Here is a 20,182-nt window from a genome sequence, read left to right as displayed (position 1 = left end):
TAGTATTTCTATTAGTTGAATACATAATTGGATGAATTACTACAAACAGAAAGTCACTATAAATAGATTGCTGTAAGAATGCAGGAGGCTTGAAGGCAGATTCTACTCTGGTCTGTGCTGGCTTTGATTTTGTTTAACATTTGTATTAATGATTTGGAAGTGGGAATGCAGAGCTTCCTGATCATATTTGCAGAAGACACAGAAGTGGGAAGGGTTGATTCAGGGAACACTTTGGAGAACAGGATTAAAATTCAAAAGGCTTTTGAAAGATTGGAGAACTAGGTACTAAACAAAGAAATGAAGTCCATCAAAGACAAATACCTTATTTACTTGAATGAAAGACAAGCTCCCTCTCCCCATTCAATATAGGGGGGGAAAGCCCCTTGTCTTGAGTTTGAGTATAAGCAAGGGGAGGAGGGGATAGGTGGTTGCAGGAGCTCTGACTCTGGACCTGATCCTGGCCACACATGGTCACTTCAGTCCTGCCTGGTCAAGCAGGAGTGGCTGAGGCAATGGAGGCTCTGGCTTCAGCTCTGACCTAGGGCTGAGACCTGAGCTGCTGCCACTGCTGCCTGGCTGAGTATGGGCCAAAGTACCATGTACTCCATGCTCAAGGCTGGAATGGGCCTGGAGGCAGAGGCGGAGCAGTGACAGAAGATAAGCAGCAGTGGGAGTGGGGCAGAAATAATGCAGTGTTGAGGGGGCAGTGCTGTGGGGCGGGCAGGGGAGCAGGTGAGAAGGGAGGGAAGTGGTGGGAGGCAGGAACCAGGTGGTGCCAGATAGTGTGGAAGGGCAGGTACTGGGGTATTCAGGCACTAGGGGTGGGCAGCAGCAGTGGGGCGGGGGGGAGGGACAAGTGGTTGTCAAAAGAAGGGAGCAAGGGGTTGAGGTCAGGCCATTTGATCCCCTACCACCTATCACCCAGGCACTTCTGGGATCTGCTGCAGTGGTTGGAGGGGATGGATTCTCTGCATGGGAAATTATAACCAATTTATAAATTTTCCATGTATTGAATCTAATTATAGGGGGTCATCTTAAATTTGAAATCTTGATGGACTCTTGAAAATATGTTATAATATACTGAATCTAGGGAAGAAAAAAGCAAATGTACAAATGCAAAATATGAGGTAATTTGGGGTTTGAGGGTTTGGTAGATCAGACTCAACATGATTCAGCAATATGATGGAGTCGCAAAAAAACCAAACCCCAAATCAAGAAAAGAACGATACAACTGTGGGCTTTATCCTTCATTTTAAGAGGCATATGGTGAAACTGCAGAGTCCATCCTTGCACACAGTATTTCAGTTGGGATTTTAATCAGGACCATGTTCAGTGGTACTGTAATCTCCTGTGACTTCCATAAAATATAGAGGTGCTGTACATAAATTCAGAAGCACGTACTGAACTTATTCAGGGGACTGCATTAAATGATTCTTTCCGATTCCCTTGCTCTTTCATCTGCAATAAGCAGGTTCGTCTTGTACTATAAATATAATAAATTCCCTGGTGTAATGAAACAAGACCAGTTAAATTAAAAACAGCAGAATAAGGAAATGAGTTAGCACTATTCCCATTATTACCCAGAAACTTATTATTCCTTGTTATTCCAAAGATTAATTAGAAATGATAATGTGAGGATAGCTGTTTAGCTAGTCAGCAGGTGCCTACCTGTGTTCTGTGCTGCAGAAATAGAGAGAGGCTGGCTCTTATTGACGTACCAATGGATTCCTAGATGGATAGCATGCTTAGAGAAGAGGAAATGCCATCCAGTTATGTCAGAATTAAGCAAGAACTAAACTTTTTTTTAGTGAGGTGTGTGTTTATGCAAGTGCTAAGTTGTGTGTCTCAAAAATAATATGAATTATATATGCATCAGAAAAGGCTTACATGAAGCAGGAGCACATTGATTTGTGTCACTAAATTGCTGCTTATAGGACCACATATGATTGGTTAAAGGAAATTCTGAGGTTGTAGAAAGCTGACACTTCCTGTATCAGTAGCATCCGGTATCACGAGATGTCACAAGTTAACTGGGCCTGTAGTCATATCAATTAAAGCAATACCAGGATTGGAAAAAAAATTAGGGATTGGCTGAAATGGGGCCATGCCCAGAGCATAAAGAAGAGTCTTAATGTTCTTCTGTCTTTCATAAATCTTATTTTCTGAGTTTATCTAATTTCTTAAAAGGATAACAGATATAGCATTTTAACCTCCTAAATTAGGAACTTGGTTCTTAATATATACTTATGCACGATGCAGCTGGTAAGATAGTGTACACAGCACTAAGAAGATCTCTTTCTTAACCAGAGACTGTTATTCTGTGGATTATAGGAGAATCCAAAAGGAGGTGGGAGAACAAATGGTAAATCAAACCAAACCAAACCGAACCAGTGATGGAATAAAATTAGTTTTATGGTTTTAGTGAAATCTGTCTGTAGCAGACGTAAGGTAAATAAAAGTGTTCAGCATTTGGTGCTTTCCTGTAACTGATACTGTTGTAATTTGATGTTTACCATGCAAAGTAAATTCTGTGTAGTTCCTTCTGACATTTTTCTGATTTTTCTTAATACTACAGGAAGTTCCACCACCAGGTTCCTATGAGGTTCAGAAATCATTTGAGAAATTGCATGGTAAAAGCCAGTACATGCCCCCCCGAACCATATCGGCGAAAAGAAAACAGGCCTCTTTTCTCAGTGCAACACCTAGAGAAATTTTCCTTACGGCTGGCACAGATGTTCCAGGTAAGTTTGTGAAATGTTAGTGTTGCATCATTTACCTGTGACTTTACACTCCTTTGAAAATCCCCACCCAAGGGAGTTAGACATGCAACTTTCCTGGAATTCAATTTCAACAGAAGTTAGGTGTCTTATTTTGGGGGCCCGTAATATATACTGAATTGTCCTTGCATACAGTGACATAAAAAGAACAGAAATAAATAAATAATCCTCTATTAAATATGCATTTTGAAGAAGTTTATTTATTCACAGTAGGCACATCTACATGAGACATTTACTTGCAGTTGTCTAATTAGCTCTGTGGCAAATGCTTTGGCATCTACATGTGTGGCCCGATTAGGCTGCAGGAAACTAATAAACTCTGTAACAGGTTAGTATTTGTAAATACAAGTACTATCCTGTGGTGGAGTTTTTAGTGAGCAGCATGTGTAGATGCTGAAGGGACTGGCTGGGACACAAGGGGTACCAGTCCTTCACTGAAGCACCCTTGTGCCAAGCCAGCCCCTTTGCAGCATGCTGAACAGCCCTGGGCTGGCAGGCTGACCCCTTGTGCCCTCTGCCAGCCAAGGCTGCTCTCACCTGGCTCAGTGTGCTATGGTCCTGGGTACATGTGTTAACACAGCACCCAGGAGCAATGAACTCCAGAATGATATGTGCCAGGGCTTATTGCTTCACATTAATCTGCAGATGTGGATATGCCCACTGAGTTTACTGTTTGAATAGTAGCTGTTTAACTGATGAAATAACTCATATACCTGCATTTTTTCAAATAGCAGTAGTGATCTTAGAGCAAACTATTTGCCTACTCAACATGTATACTTTTTCAGCCTATTGACTCTGAACTTAATTTATATAAAGACATTTGCTTTGTTTACTGTGTATGGATGAGGCTGGATTTGTTTGCCAAAATGTTTACTCATATTTAGTTTTGATTTTCATCTGAGGCTGTTTTGTAATAAAAAACAGTCAATATGCTACATTTTTCTTCAACAAGATAAAGTTTCTCGTGAATATTTTTTCCAATTTCCTAACTTCCAATGAATAACTGAAAGGAAAAAAAAACATTTTGCTTCATAATATGAATCCTGGAATCACTATAAATATCTTTGCCAATCCATCTCTGCTGTTTATGTCATGAATCAAAGTCATGCTATTACTCGCCATTGTATTCTGATCTCTAGATTTCTGTGTGAAATTTAATATTTTGCCTTCTCTCTGCATTGATTAAACTTTACTGCAATTCATAAGCTATATTTATTTTTAAGGCAGTTTGAGTAGTATGTAGACTAACAAATATAAATGAAGAGAGTAGGTAGAAAAAAACCCTTGTGTAAAGAGATAATAGAAATGCTTTTTAAATAAATTGTCAGAAGGGATGTGGTTTCTTCGGAGGGTTCAGGAGTAGTGAGCCCAAACATAAACCTTTTCTCTTAAATTTGTATTAACAAATAAATTCAGACAAAACAGGATTATCCAGTAAGCAACAACACTCAGAACCATTATTCCACAAGATACCATGCAATCAAGTTAATCACAGTGCTGTGAGCCATTCCATTTTGGTTGTCATAGTAAGTCTTCTTATTAAACTTCCTCCTGGTGTATTTTAAATTTCTTCTAACAACTTTTGTAATTAATGTGTGTGTAAATGCATATTTAAATAACAAATATCCATTTTTATTTAAATTAAATAACAGAGCCTTTGACCTGTGAATTCCTTATAAATGTAGATGACAGTAATTTGACAGTTGTTTCTGTTTGATAGCAATTGGTTATCTGAGTGAGATGAGCTGGCTGTTTCAGGCCATGTATTTTCTAATAGGTACGTATGCCCATCACAAAACTATTTTTATAGTTATCACTAAACCATGCTTTTGATGGTTGTCTCCAGAAAGACCAAAAATTGCATGGAAGTAGAGAATTAATTCATTTTATAACTAGTAATGGGCCCTTCAGAAGCAGTTTAAGGCAGTCTGGTAGGGCAATAGCTAGGACTGACACTGTTTGTAATGTATTTATTTTGTGGAAAAAGAGCAAGCTTTCAGTGTGTGCAGAAGTGCTCTGTGCACGTTTTACACTTTTACAATGCTGTAATTTAGAGCACTTTTTATAGCACTGTAAAGTTGCAGCGCTCTTAAGCATGACAGAAGTTCAGTGTTTAGGTGGGGAGGCTCTGAGCCTCCCTGCACTTTTCAGGTTAGGAGACAGAGGGTGTTCTGCAGCCTCCTGGAGCTTCTCCACTTATCAGAAATTTGACCAATATACAGAAGTTATTTAAAGCACTGTAGGTTGCTGTAAAATATGGTGCTTCAAATTTAATACCTCATTTAACAAGGGTTAATTTAAAGAATTAAGCCAATTATTAAAGTGCTGTAAAGCCATGCACACTTTTGTTACAGGGGTAAAGTGCTTTAAATGGCCAAAAAAGCAACTTTCGTATCAGTTTGCCTCCCAAGGCCCAATTTAAATGGAAAAGATTAAAATAAACAATAGAAAAAGTTTTTGTATTTTTTTTCAATATTGCCATTATTTGGTTTGTGGAATAGCAATAATGATTTATCCTTCTGTTTTTCACTAACAGGTGGTGCTAACAGTTTTTCTGTTTAGTTTAGGAAGAATCACATACTGTGTAGTTTCAGATTTTCAATCACAGCAGTTACTGGCAATTTCTATATTTATTATAACATATTGAAAGTATGCTTGTGAGACTTTGCTGGTTGCTTTTTATAAACACCACCCACTTTTTAAAGCCATCAAGCAAAAACCTTTAAAACATACCCTGCATATTTAAAAATAGAAAAAATGTATAGCCATACAGTGACATACAGTGAGCTCATGTCTCTGGTACAGTTCAGTCAAAGGTGGACATATTGTTCTTAGCAGAATGAATGGTTGTACCTCATGCTGTTCAGAAGCAAATGGGCTATAACAAATCTGTGTGTCAGCATAACTGAAGAAGGTAAAAACATATTACAAATATACTTCATTCTCTTCTTTCACTGGTTACTTGAGGCATTCATACGTAATCCTAAAGGTTATTTGACTTCTTGTATTTTTGTAGGTAACTTGCTGTGTAGAATTGAAGCAAATAGCTTAACAATATATCACTGGGGCCTTTTAGTGACATGAGTGAAAAGTTAGTGATAAATGAGGTACATATCTCTGAGAGAACCTAAATCTATGTTTGCGTTTAGATTAACAAAACAAGCAGATGCCACATCTCAGAAATAGAAGTGTAGGAAACAAAACTGGAAAGAAAAATGTGCAACAAATAGTTTGGCAGTTACTATGTTTACAAGCTGGTTAAGGAAGTAGGGATGCAATAGAAAGCTATATAAAAACAATCCTTATTAAAGCTCTGAGAATAAAAAGAAAATTATGTGGCATTTGTTTCATCAGATGGCCATGGACATAGCTATAGTACTTGTAAGCCACATTTTGGGAAGATTTGGAAATCCAGGTTTATTTTTTTTTTAGCACTGATTCTGGAGCAAAGTTTTAAGTTGAATACAGGTTTTACGTTTTTATTTTTGCAAAATTCTGAATCGGATTAGAAATTCCAATCAAGAAGGACAAAAATAAGAAGTTATTCCACCTGTAGTCTACAGTAAAACTTCACTGTACCAAGAATTGTAGGATATTTACTGTCTTTGTGCCTGTCATCTAGATAAGGTTTCCGAGATTGTTTTTTAAAATTTACTTTCAGTTCTGAGGGTGCCTTTTTTTCAATTAGAGAATACAGCAATAAAGGGGAAGCCTTCCTCACTCCAGTTTGTTTTGTTATATTCCCATTCACTAGAGAGTAATTTGCTGAGTTTCCTTTTCCAGCCTCCAAAATTATACTGGATCATGATTTCTATTACAATTCTTTTGTATCTGCACTCAGATATGACACTTGCAGATATGGCACAATGAGGATCCAGAAGATGTGGTGACAGCTTCCTTGCTATTTAGTCAGATTTCTCCTTTCCTACATTTTCTACCATATCCTTTACCCAATTCTCTAATCTATCACCTCATATACTTATGGTTTGGGATGGGTTTTCTTTCCTTTCCTGCAAGATTAGGAATCTAAAAGGTAGAGGATATTCTTTGTGCTGTGGGTAGGGCTTTATTTTAAGTGACATGGAACCCTATTTATAGCTACTTTGATGCAAAAAAACGCTGATCTGTACAGCAGTTTCCTTTGCTCCTTGTAACTCACAGTACATTATTTGCAGAGAATGCATGTGAAGCATATATTTCTGCCTAAATATTGACAACTTCAACTTTTGGACTTCTACTGAGTCTGCTGCTGACCTTCATGTCACTGAAAAACTTCTAGGGCTCCATCCATTTGGGTATTTGGATACTAGACAGTGGCATTAACGCCTACCATCCATGGATAAGTTGGACCTGGGAACATTGTAGTGATTATCTGAAGGGTTGGGCAAATATTACAGCTGAAGGGCCGTTTAAGAAGTTTTGGTGATCTGGCAAGGGCTGCAAGGCTAGCCCAGCCCCTTGACAGTTGCCCTGCCCCCTGGTTGCAATACTGGGATGGGAAATCCTGCCTCCTAACCCCTTACCTTTGCCACCTGGAAATACTCCTTTTGGGAGGAGAGGGTTGCCATCTTGGGACTATAAAAAAACCAAATCATACGCTAAAAATCAAACACCTACTATAACATATTTTAATTTTATTACAAAAAATATTTGTCATGATTTGTGTTTGCATACTGTATAGCATAATAACTAAAAATAAAGTCTTACTCTTCTATATTGTGTGTAGGGTGTGTGTGTGGTGGGGTGCATATGTAGTTGGGTGTAGGATGTGCGTGTGGTAGGGTGTGTGTGTATATGGTGGGGTGTGGGGATTTGAGGGGGTGTAACTGTGTGTGTGGGGGTCACAGGTTATGTTGGGAGTGTGTATATTTTGGGGGGTTTTGGGGCAGGGCAGAGGGTATGAGGGAGGGTGGGAGACTGTGGGGACCCTCAACACACTCCACCACTGCTGGCAGCAGCAGCAGGTGGGAGCGCTTGGGATGCTTGTGCCTGGTGCAGGCACTGCATATTGGGGGCAAGGATTACAGTCTGCCTGGCCCGCCTCTATCACAGAGACTCCACACAGTGCACCTGCAGCTTCCACACTTGCATGCCACTGAGGGAAGCCCTGCACTGGACCTGGCTGCTTTCACTGCTCCCTGCCACGCAGGCCAGGAGTCAGCGGGGAAGCAGGGAGTGAGGCTCCCTCCGCTTCTGGTGGAGTCCCAGGACCTGCATGGCAGGGTGTGAGGAAGGCAGCCAGCTCCAGCACAGGGCTTCCCTCAGTGGCAAGCAAGTGCGGAAGCTGCAGGCACATGGAGCAGAGCTTCTATGATAGAGGCGGGCCAGGCAGGCTGTGCTCCTTGCTCCCATGTTGAGCGCTAGCGGAGCCACATACCGCTACCTGCCAGTGCTTGTACCAGGCACAAGTGCCCTGAGCGCCCCTGTTTGCTGCTGCTGCATGCCATATTGGAGAGTGTGTGGGGGTTCCCCACATCCACCCACCCTCCTTCACAGCCCTCCCACCCTGCCCACCTGAGCTCTGTGCTCCCACCCTCCCTACACTGGATGCAGGCTCTGCAGTGCTGTCAGCCCCAGCCCCATGCTCCCTGCCTCCACCCAGCTGCAGCTCCCCCTGCCCTGCCCTTACTGCTTCCCTACCTGCTGCACAGAGTAAGTGGGATGCCAGGGAAGCTGAGCAGGTCACCGTGGGGTGGCTGCAGCAGTTCTGCCTGGATGCTACTGTTGGCTGGGCCAGGTCCTTTTGCCTATGAAGGTAGGAGCGAGGCACAATAGGGTATTCTGGGGGTAAGGGGTGTATATGTGGGCCCCTCGCTCCCACCTTCATGGGAAAAAGGGCTGGATGGGGTACAGTTCATTCATGGGTGCCCGTGGGCTGGGTGAAAGTGCCTGGCAGGTGGGTTCTGGTCCGTGGGCTGTGTTTTGCCCACCCTGGGTTATCCCCACCCGACGTATTGGTGGCCTTCAATACTTGGGTACATGGTCCACTAGAATGCTAGCATTCTTATAGATTTAAAAATTTACATTAAAATCCTTCTACTGTAGAGGCATTTTCACCAGAACATGGCTGGATACTTAATTGTTCTAAATATTTGTGCTACTTTATGGATTCTACAGGAGAAAGCTGTCAGCTGTGTGGCACTAAAAAATCATGATAAATTAATTTACAGATTTAAACAAGAACTCTGCAAATTTACTTTAAATTACATTACAGGATATGATTCTTATTTTTTCAGTTGGCAACTATCACTTATACAGAGAGTATATAAAACCATAGTGGATAAAACTGTAAGTCTTATTACTCAATAAGCTGCTTCCAACTGAACATTCTTTTTTGTTAACCTATTTTTAGTACCGAATTGTATTGCCTGGTGAGTTACATTAGTTTTGATCCGATGACATATTAAAAATATATACTTAAACACATTTTACTTTGGTGCATGGCATCTTCTACTTTTTTTGCTAGGGGGAATCTATTACTTTAGCTACAAGAGGCTCTTTAAATCCACATTATATACTACTGTTCAATTTTTTGGTGAAGTAAAACATTTTAAACATGAAATGATATTGTTTCTTGAAGAAAGATAATTCAGAAAAGAGTTATTTTAGAAGGTGACTTTGAGCCTTAGGTTTCTATACATTCCCTTAGGAGATCCAGAAAATAAGTTTTTCTGATGCATTTCTGCTCAGAAGATGAATATCTTGTCACAAGAGGTAACATATGTAGCTCTGTATCTATTGCACTAAACATCACGGCTGTTTTTAATTTGGTATCTTTGTTTATACAGTAACTTTAAATGATTGTTTTTTTCTTCTCAGATTGTAGCCAATGCCCAGATCCACAAGGTTTATAATTTAGATTAGTGGTGTTCAACCTTCTGGCTCTGTGGATGAGATGAGCGTCACGGGGCCAGTCTTTGGGCTGGATCCAGCGTGAGCTCAGCAGATGGAGTGGTCCTCAGATATGTTGTGGGGTGCGAAGCAGTGTCATCTGGCTTTTGGGCCTCTCCACTAGTCTGGAAATTTGGGGATGGGGAAGCAGTAGCAGCATTAATTATCATGGTTTCCAAAGCTGTTTCCATATCCATGGCAATTAATGTTACCACTGCTCCCCCACCACCAAATTTGTAAATCTGTGTGTTATGTTGTGGGTTTAGTTCACTGAGTTAGGAGCCACTTTAACAAAAAGAAACAGAATCAACAAATCCTACAATAGAATCACACTGATTTTGTTTAGATTGAAAAATCAGTTGAACTATATGGGTGTTTTTCACATGTGCGATGACGGTGGGGGAATCTTTAATTAGAGAGGCTCCAAGATCCACTCTAATTGTGCCTTTAGCATTTCATGTAGCAGCATCCCTACGCTTCAAAATGGCAGGGAGGGTGCTTTAACTAAAACTTGTTGAACACGCTTTAGTTAAAGCACCTCTGCTACCATTTTGAAGCAGGGGGATGCTGATAGCACCCAGCCAACAGCACCCAGACAGCCATGAGACTCCTTTTTCAGCTCCCTGTCAAATTCTGCCCATCTCTGGCTATATCTAGCAGAGGTATCCTGGAGGGATTCTGAGTGACAGCCTAACCCTTAAAGGTATACAATCCTCAAAGTACACAGGGCAGATTATATGGTTCCATAGGCCAAATTCAGCCCATGGGCTGAAGGTTGAGTACCAGTAATCTAGATTTTACCAAAATGTTTTAAAAAACCCATAGGACAGTCTCACTGAACAAAATTAAAGCAAAAACAAACAACCCTCCCCCCTCCCCCCCCAAAAAAAAAAAAAACCCAACAAAAAACCCGTCATGGTGACCACTTATCTGTATTTCATGAAAATTCTTGTAACCTAATATAAAAAAATCATTTAATGAAAAAATTATCAAATGTTATGCATCACATTATAAAGCAATTTTCTTTTATTATGCACAGTTTTTCTTCACAGCCTGGTAAATGGTTTGATTGGGGAACCTCATTTAAAATGAAATGGGGAAAAAAAATTCCTAAACTTTCAATGTATTGACTGTAGGTTTACTCTATTATAACCGAACATAGAATTTGGTCTTTTGCATTTATCTTCTGTTGTTAAGCTTTACATGATGAGGAAAAAATATGGAAAAGAGTTCATTAGAAATTAAATCAACGTGAGGCACGTCATTATCTGAATTATCTTCTAATTTGTTAGATGTTGATTGTACAGCACCAAGTACATTTCAGATGTTTAACAGATAATAACATGGAACACTGAACTCTTATCAGGCTCATCTTTTCATGGAAAAAGCTTCTGAATCATCATCAGAACATCATTGTGTTTCTAGGCACATTCTCACAGGAAATTACTTTAGGTTACAAATAGAAATTTTCTTTAAAATTAATTGAACATATCACATGGAGGTAGTTTTGTCCACTTTTTCAATGACTACAAGCAATGCCTTTGATATAAAAGTCACTCTAGTGTGAAAACTAATTATTTCTTCTATTTGCTTGTTGGCTTGTAATATAACATGCTCAGAAGTAGTGTGAAGTTTTTAAAGCATAGCTCAGTTTGGAGGTTATTCCAGTGTGTCAGTTGTTCAGATCTTACTATTCTCACTCAGCTTTATTTAAAACAGTTAGCCGCTGCTTAGTAAAACTGTTTAATGGAGTAAATCTTCTTTGTTACTCTTTGTGCATACTGATTAGGTGTGTGCGAAGTGGGCTGTATTTGATTTGGATTTGGATTTGGCCCGATTTGGGGGACAGTGATTCGATTAAATGATTTGGATCACTGTCCTGATTTGATTCAACAGAATCTGAAGATTTGATTCCATTTGGAGAATCAGTGATTTGGCCATAGACACTGCTTTATATATTTTTTCTATGTGCAGTAAAAGCTGTGCTATCCGGCATCTTACAAGCTGGCATGCTCTACTAACGGGCATGCCGGCTTGTAAGATAAAGTGAGCCCCCATGGCCGGGGGCAAAGCAGCCTGTGCTGCTGAGCCCCCATGGCTTGGGGGCATAACAGGCTGTGTGGGGTTGTGCGGGGCCTGCCTTCCTGTCCCACGGGGCCTGCGGGGCCCACGGGACAGGCGGCGATGCAGTGGGAGGGACGGTGATGCTGTGGGAGAGGCAGAGGGATGCTCTAGATGTCGTTGGAGAAGCAGTGGCGAAGGCTGCTCAATAAGCATATTTTGCTATCTGGCATCTCCCATTCCCGGGGGATGCCGGATAACAGAGCTTTTACTGTACCTCGAGGTACTAGGCGTGGCTTGTGAATGCTGAGATGGTGCATCCCACAGGAGTCCCCTGTGTGCTTGGTGGCAGACCTAGAAGTGGCCACCGAGCACATGGGGGATCCCGGGTTCCCCCCCAAGCCCAGGAGGAACCAGTCTCCATGCCAGTGATGCGGGGGATCCCCCGCACGCTCTGTGGCAAACCTGGAAATGGACCGGAAGTACTTCTTGTCCACTTCTGGGTTCACCACTGAGTGCATGGAGGGGCCTCCCTCCTGTGGGGTGCTCAGTCTGCCCCACCATCTCAGTATTCATAAGCCATGTCTGATACCTCAAGGTATATAGAAAAAAACATATAAAACTGTGTCTGTGGCAGAATTGTCAAAACTCTGAATCTCTCCAAATTGATTCAGAGGCTTCCAAGTCAATTCAGAGAGATTAAAAGGTCTCCTGATTCAGTTTGGATTTGGAGATTTGGCCACCAAATCGGGCCAAATCTTCTCTGAATTGAATCAGTGACCAAAGCTTCGCACAGCCCTAATGCTGATGTATCTGCACTGGTGTTTCTCTGGATTTTCACTAGTAGAAATGAGACCAGCCTTTGGGAAAATGAGAATTTTACCTCTGCAAAAGTGAGTATGGCTTCAGGAACTGGCTCGGTATGCTTTCTTTAGTTTAAGACCCCTTTATTATTGAAATCAAATGTCCATTTGTATAGTATATTTGGGAAAGTAAGTATAGGATGCCTGTAGATATGCAGGGAACAGACTCAATTAATTTAGTCTGCTGGACCATGCTAATTAGCATGCTCCAGCAGCCTCTGCATCTCATGTATCAGCATCCCTGTGCTTCAAAATGGCAGCAGAGATACTTTAAATTAAGTATGTTCGATGAGCTTTAGTTAAAGCACCATTTTGAAGCATGGGGACGCTGATGCATGAGATGCTGTGGGTGCAATTACAGTGGTTCTTGCAGCTGCTCTAATTAAAGCATTCCCGCCTCCTCCCTCCTCCCTCTGCCACCAGAACACATCTAAAAACACCCATACAGTTCAACTGATTTTTCAATCAAAACAAAATCAAGTCTGATTCTATTGTAGGCTTTGTTGATTCTGTTTCTTTAGACTGAGAGGGGGTCATTCTCATAGATTTTAGTTTTTTATCTATTATATAAAAGAAGTTTTGTTTTTATAATTCTGACACATTTAGAAAATTTGTACATAGTTCACCTATAAGGTCACAGTCCTGCTACTATAGCTCTATTCATAATGTGTAAAAGTTAGACATATTTAGGTCTTTGCAGTATCAAAGTTAAAATAGGTATGACCCTGGGAAGAAATAAGAATTATTATACAACATGCTTTAAAATCCATTATCTCTACAAAAAGATAGGAAAATTATCCATACAAAAAGTGTCCATACAAAAAGCAAGCTGGGATGAGGCTGGGTGACATGAGCAACACCAGTCTGTTTGCAGACCACACAGCCAGCCCTATCAGCACCTGTACAGAGTTCTATCAGTAGGTTTTCCAACCACTTAAACTAAACTGCTTAACTTCCGGTTCATTTGAATTCTGACAGAAACATACTTCATCCTCTAAATCTTCAAAATTAATTTACTGTAGTTGGGAATTACAGTCAACAAGAATAGTTTATTTTAGCATTCAGATTGCTATTGTTTTGCATCTTTGGCATGATATTAAAATCTTGAAGCAGTGGATGAAACAACTAGGTTGTAAATGTCCTTAAGGAGAGAAGAGACTCTAGGTGCAGTTACAAATAATACCAGCTTCAAACTTTTGTATTGAACTTACCAAAAAGGTTAATAGATTTAAAAATCTATTTTCTTCATCTTTTTGTTATCATATTTTATATGATTTATTCATGATACTAGAATAAGAACCAACAAAAGATATATTTTTGTGGGAGTAAACTGGAAGAAGAAAAAGCAGCCCATCAGGAAGTTATCCAAATGTTGACTACACAGGCCAAGATCTTTGTTTGCATTCAGAAATAAGTTTTATTCCACACTGACTATTTGAATGTCATTTATTCACTGTTTTGAGCACACCAAAATAATTAGTGATAAATAACCCCAACTGTTAGATCCATTCCCCAATAATTAAACACTTAATTCCAAGGTATGAATAATTTATTCAGCTCAACAGCAGGTGATGCATACCTATTTCTTGTTGGGCTTGATGCTGCTCAGCACTTGTTCCAAATGGTAGTTTTCTTTCTTGAAAGGTGAATTAGGAGCTCCTTTTAATTACAGTTTCCTGGGAATCTTTTTTTACTACTTCCTAAAGGCTTTTAATTATCTTCCTTTTCAGTTATGACTCTTCCCAGTTTTCTGTTTTTTCTCCCTCCTTTTCTGCATTATGCAAAGCTTCCATGAATCATCCAAGTGGCTTTAAAATGTGTTCCAAACGTGATCATGGAATTATTTGGTTTGTTTTGGAATAGACTTTCATGCATCTGGATTCAGTGAAGTTCCTTCAAGCAATAAAGTTTGAAAGGAGTTTGTTTCTTGAAGTTACTTGTAATTCCCAACCACAGTAAATTAATTTTGAAGATCTAGAGAATGAAGTACGTTTCTGCCAGCATTCAAATGAACCAGAAGAAGTTAAGCAGTTTAGTTTAAGTGGTTGGAAAGCCCACTGATAAAACTCTGTACAGGTGTTCATGGGGCTGGCTGTGTACTCTGCAGACTGTGTTGCTGATGGCATCCACCTGAGGGCCCTAGGGCATGCATCCCAGCTTGCTTTTCAGGCTCCCCAGTCTGCCTGTGAGGAACAGGTCAGGGCTGATTAGCTGGCCCACATCTCCACAACATGCCTCTCTTTCTCTCCTAACAGTCAGGCATTCAGACAACAGACCCAGTCAGGTATTCAAACAACAGACCCAGAACAGATCTGCTGTCTTTTCAAGCTTGGTATCCAGCCCTTAGGTATATCTTTAAGTTTTTGACTAGTGGAACTGTGATTCCACTGGTAGATGTATAATTCTTGTATGTACTCTCTGCAGGTGTGCACCTTTACTTAGTGTGTCTGGGTGTTTTACAGATCGAAAAGACAGCGTTAAAATTCTGGATTGTTTCTCTGTGAAGGGCAGCACTGACCTTAGAGACTGGGAAAAGAGAGCCATTACACCTGTCATATCCTGTGCTGCTGTCAGGGTTGGAGAAGCCTGCAGCGTAACTGGGACAGCCAAAGGACCATTCTATATTGGGACAGCTTCCCTGTCCCTGACCAATGCCTTGTAGCACTGCACAGACTTTCTTCAGGCCAGTATTTATTCTATGCATCTATCCCTAGCTTCCTCCACACTGCAGCTGTACCAGGTATATCCTCCCACTGCTACAAACAGGGGTTGTAGAACATCTTTGTAATCCTCTGGCAGTTTTCTTTTAAGTGGAGGTGTGGATCTCACTGTGGTCTCTACCTGGATGAATTTATATAATACCCTCACGCTACCTGAGGAACATTTGTCCATATCTAATAAAGCTATAGTTGCCTTGTTTTAGCCACTAAGACTAGTCCCAATGAAGTAATCATAAAAATGTTAAATCCAGAGAAGCACAATGCATTCACCTTCCAAAAGAAAAAGAAATTAGGGAATGGTCAGCTTAATTGAAAACACACTGCCAAATTGAATGGGTCCTTACTCTGCTTCTGCTTCCTTTCTTTTCTCAGAATCCTGAGCTCAGTCATCTCACGATTGATGTTGCCCAAGTTGCCATCCATTACTGCATTCCACACCATTCCTCCCTGTTTGTGAGCAGCAGGTCAAGGAGACCATGGCCCCTAGCTGGTCTCTTCAACACTTGCCCCAGGAAGTTGTCCCCAACACGCTCCAAAAACTTCCTGGATAGACTGTGCACTGCCATATTGCCCTCTCAGGAGATGTCAGGGTGATTGAAGTCCCCCGTGAGAACCAGGGCCTGTGATTAGGAAACCTATGCTGGCTGTTTGAAGAAAGCCTTATCATCCTGGTCGGGTGGTCTATAGCAGACTCCCACCACAACCTCACCCCTGGTGCTCTCCCCTAATCCAGATACTTTCAACAGTGCTATCTCCAGTTTCATACTGGAGCTCTGAGCAATCACATGCCTTTTAACGTAAAGAACAACTTCTCCTCCTCCTCTTCCCTGCCTGTCATTCCTGAACAGTTCACAGCCATCCATGACAGTGCTTCAGTCATACAAGCTAGCCATCCAAGTCTTTGTTATTCCAGTCACATCATAGTTCTGTGACCGTGCAAAGACTTCCAATTCTTTCTGCTTGTTTCTCAGGCTCTGTGCATTCATGTGCAGAGAGACACCTGAGGTAACTAGTTATTGTCTGAATTTGTCAGGAAGAATGCGATGACCTCCCCTGTTGCCACCTCCTGCCTGTGCTTCCTTCAGGTCTCCTACTTCCCCCCTTAGCTCAAGGCTTTGGTCTCCAGCCCCTGGCAAACCTAGTTTAAAGTCCTCTTCACTAGGTTAGTGAAGTCGCTTTTCTTTCTCCTCACAAGGTGGTTCCCATCTCTTCTTAGTAAGCCTTCTTCCTGGAACAACATCCAGTCTTACTTCTTGAAACAACATATGTCTTCTACATACTTCTTTCTCTCATGAGATTTGCTTTGGTCATAGAATGCTATTTTATTCTGCCTGCTTTATGCCTGAATTTAATGTGGGAAATATGAGCATTGTGTCTCTAAAAGAGGTCATGGGACACTGTCCTGTAACCCATGACTTCAGTGAACCTATCATGACAGTTACGTTCGCAATATATCAGGATTTATTATGCGTTAGAGCCAAGGTCATGCAGTATTGCTTTAGCACTATCGTTCTGAATATGTTCCAGTGATACTTCGTAAACTGTCAGGACTGATTAAAAATAGACTTCCCGATTAAACATAGTCTGTGCTCAACATTGGCTGAGTCCAGCTTGCTGCTCTACAGCACTTACTTATAATACTTGGTCATAGATATTAAGAAAGTTAGAAGAAGGAATCCACTTAGCCCTTTGGCACACATTACATTTATTCCATGAGTCATTGATTAATCGTGTGATAAATTGAGATATGCTACATATGAAAAGTATTGTGAGATAAAAGAGGCCTATCAACCTCAAAAATGTTGCTTGAAAAATGTAGAACATCTTGGTAACTGATGTTTTTCAAGGTTTAATTTGAGCTTGTGGCATATTACACATTGGGTGGTAGGTCTTTGCTGGGTATTCCAGTATCCCAAGATGCAAAGCTTTGTCCCCCATTTAACTGGTCACCCATCTGGAACAACAACCTTAACTACAAGCAGAGCCCTGGGCTCTCAGTCATTGGTGTTCCCTCTTTCTCTGAGTAAAGCAAGAAGAAATACCTCCATGGGCTCCAAACAGGGTGCCCCCAGTACTAGGCTATTGTATTGGGGAGGGAGGAATTATCTCCTTGACATGGAGGAATAGGCCTGCTGACCAAGGTGTGCAGGGGAAATACCTCTCCTCCACAGAGCAGTGCTTGCTGATCAGGATCCCCTTCATCTGACACTAGGTAAAGCAGCGGGGAGAGAAGTCCCTTCCCCAAGAAGCTAGTCCCGCTGGGGAAATTCCTCCTTCATGCACCTAGCTCCAAAGGGGATGGATTTCCCTGGCATGTCTTGTTTGGCATGGGGAAGGAAATCCTGCCCTCCTCTCCTCCTCTCCCCTTGCATTGCCCAGCACCGTGGAAAGGGAATCCCCATAGGACATTGTTTGGGACAGAGTTCTCCCATTTCTCCACTGGGGGAGGTATGTCCCTACCCCTCTTGCGTTTTGCCCAGTGCTGGAAAAGGAAATCTTCAGCATACCTTGTTCTGTGTAGAAGAGGGATTAAAACTCACACTCTTTGCATAGAGTGTGGAGCCCCACATACCTTGCTCTGCACAGGAAGGGAATCCCTTGGATGCACATTGCTCTGCCTTTGGGGAAGGAATTTACCCTACAGGTTCTCCAGTGCCCAGTTCCATGAAGTTAGGAGTCTGCTCCCCATCCCTTTGCAGTACTTTCTTATAATGTTTATAAGAATGTTTATAATAAAAGGTAGAAGAATGGCTGTATTTAGGCCCTTGGCCTAAGTGTTTGCTAGCACTGGGCTTGATCAGTAGTTAGGTGCTGATTTTAAAGGCAGTGTTATATACTGAACTATTTGCCCCCTTGTCTGCAGCACTTCATCATTTCTTAGGCTGCAAATGGACATCACATTTGGCCAGAGATAAACCATTTTATTTTGGGACAAGGTTTAAACGTTCAGACATGTCCTTGGATAAATCCTAAAATGGATCACAGGATAAGAAGAATTAACAGTTAATCCTGGGAATGACATAAGAAGCGTCTCAATGGTTATCCTGGGATTGCATCATTGAACTAACGGCAGAAAAGTGGAAGTGCATTCAACCACTCACTGAACCCTAAAAAAAGGGTGATATAAGCACATGCCCATCCCAGGATATTTCTGTTCTGGGACAAAAGCAGGCACATCTTGTCCAGGGGAAAATGCAATGTCTGTCTGTAGCTTTAGAGATCCTCACTCAAATAGTGCCTCAGCCCTACCCCACTTAGGTGATAAAATCTGATTAGCTAGCAGGAGTAGGTGGTAACTTGCAGCCCCTACTTGAAATGCTTCCATGTCTTTTGTAATACCATTGTTTATACTTTAGTCAATTAGCAGATTAAAAATGATTTTTACCTTGGGAAAGGATCAGTGTTTATCAGAGAAATTAAACAAAATCCATCTGCCTGCTTTCTTAAAATCAGTATGCTTTTTGTATCCTTTAAACTTTCAAGAGTTTAAGAACTCCAAGAGTGAAGTTAATCAATAGTTTGAAATTTATTTTCTGAGAACAGGTTTGTGAAATTGTTTCCTTAATGGTGCCACAATGATCTGTCAGTGATAAAACACTTTAAAATAATGATGCATTTTAGTATAATCATGTTATCAAGAATGCTAAGAATTGTTGGCTGTTAAAACAAAGTTCCTGTAATGTATTGTAAAATAACAAACCAATATAATGGCATGAAGATAGTTAAGGATTCCTAATGTTATCTGTAATATTGTGTGTGTCTTCTATTTGTGAAGATAATTCAGTTTTGATTTATAATTTTTCAAAGTGCATTTGGAAGAGGAGGCTTGCGGCACCCCTGCCCTGGGATAGGGCTGCAGCGGCCTGTGGGCAGCCTGGCCGTGGCCTCCTGCCCCTCCTTCCCTCACTCTCTGGATACCAGTTTCCGGCCACTCAGCCCCTCTGTGTACAGACACCAGTGCCTGTGCTGCCGCCTACCCACAGAGTTCCCCGCTGCCCTCTAAGCCCCCCTGCCCCTTTCCCCTGCTGGAGAACAGGCAACCCTCCCCTCCCCCCACCCTGTTGCAACTGCAGTCCTCACTCCCCCTGCCCTGACCAAATGTTTGGAATTTTGCTGTGCTTTGGGGTGGGAGAAGGGGAGGTGATCAAAGCCAGCAGGGAGCACTGCATGGCTCTGTGTGCCTCTGCAGCTGCAGGCATGTCCATGTGTGCTCCTTACTGCCTCTGATCACCCTCCCCCTGCTCCCAGCAGTGGAGCAAAGGGAAATCCCAGAAAACCAGCCCAGACAGTGATCAGAGGGCCTAAAAAGAGCAGAATCACATCTGGGGCAACCCAGACGTATAGTAACCCTATCTCGACTGCGCATGCGCACTTGAGCAAAAGTGTTAATGGACAGACAGACAGATTAAGCCCTTTATTATATTAGAATGAAGGTTGGTTACTCTTAATTTAAGAAAGAACTTACCTTAAAGGCTCCCCTTCAAAGAGTGGGGTGGCAAACTGAGTTGGGAACTGAACTGCAAACTGCAGCAAACTGTCCTGTTTGATGTGCCTGTTCACTTGCTCTAGAGCCAGATACCAGCTCTAGATCAGTCCGGGACTGAAATAGGGACTTAAAAGATAAGTCTTGTGCCAGTGCCAAAGGTGTACTTCCTGTATGGAGCTGAAGTTAACATCATGGTACTTCTATTAAAGCAGTTAGAAACAGTGACCTAAGAGCATTTTTTGTAAACAAAAGAAAATTATTTTTTTAAATATAAAAAATATGTCAGTGGTCTGTCCAGTTGTTTAGAGAATACTCTCTGTAGAAAAACTGTTAAATCAGAGTATTGTGTTAAATGATAAAGAACATTTAGAATATATAACAATT

The 20,182-nt window shown here is 41.4% G+C and overlaps 1 protein-coding gene across 1 annotated transcript in view; it reads left to right on the top strand.

Annotated features, from left to right (window-relative positions):
- Nucleotides 1–20,182, top strand: part of STPG2 (sperm tail PG-rich repeat containing 2) — a 556,360-nt gene that overhangs the window by 259,778 nt on the left and 276,400 nt on the right. Inside the window, exon 11 of the mRNA XM_090034782.1 lies at nt 2,576–2,741. Coding sequence (XP_089890908.1) covers nt 2,576–2,741 — 166 coding nt within the window. The remainder of the gene's footprint in view (nt 1–2,575; nt 2,742–20,182) is intronic.

Source organism: Crocodylus siamensis, chromosome 2 (assembly GCF_052110815.1).
Source record: "Crocodylus siamensis isolate JL-2025a chromosome 2, ASM5211081v1, whole genome shotgun sequence".
NCBI lineage: Eukaryota > Metazoa > Chordata > Crocodylia > Crocodylidae > Crocodylus > Crocodylus siamensis.
This window is presented reverse-complemented; position numbering and strand designations above follow the sequence as displayed.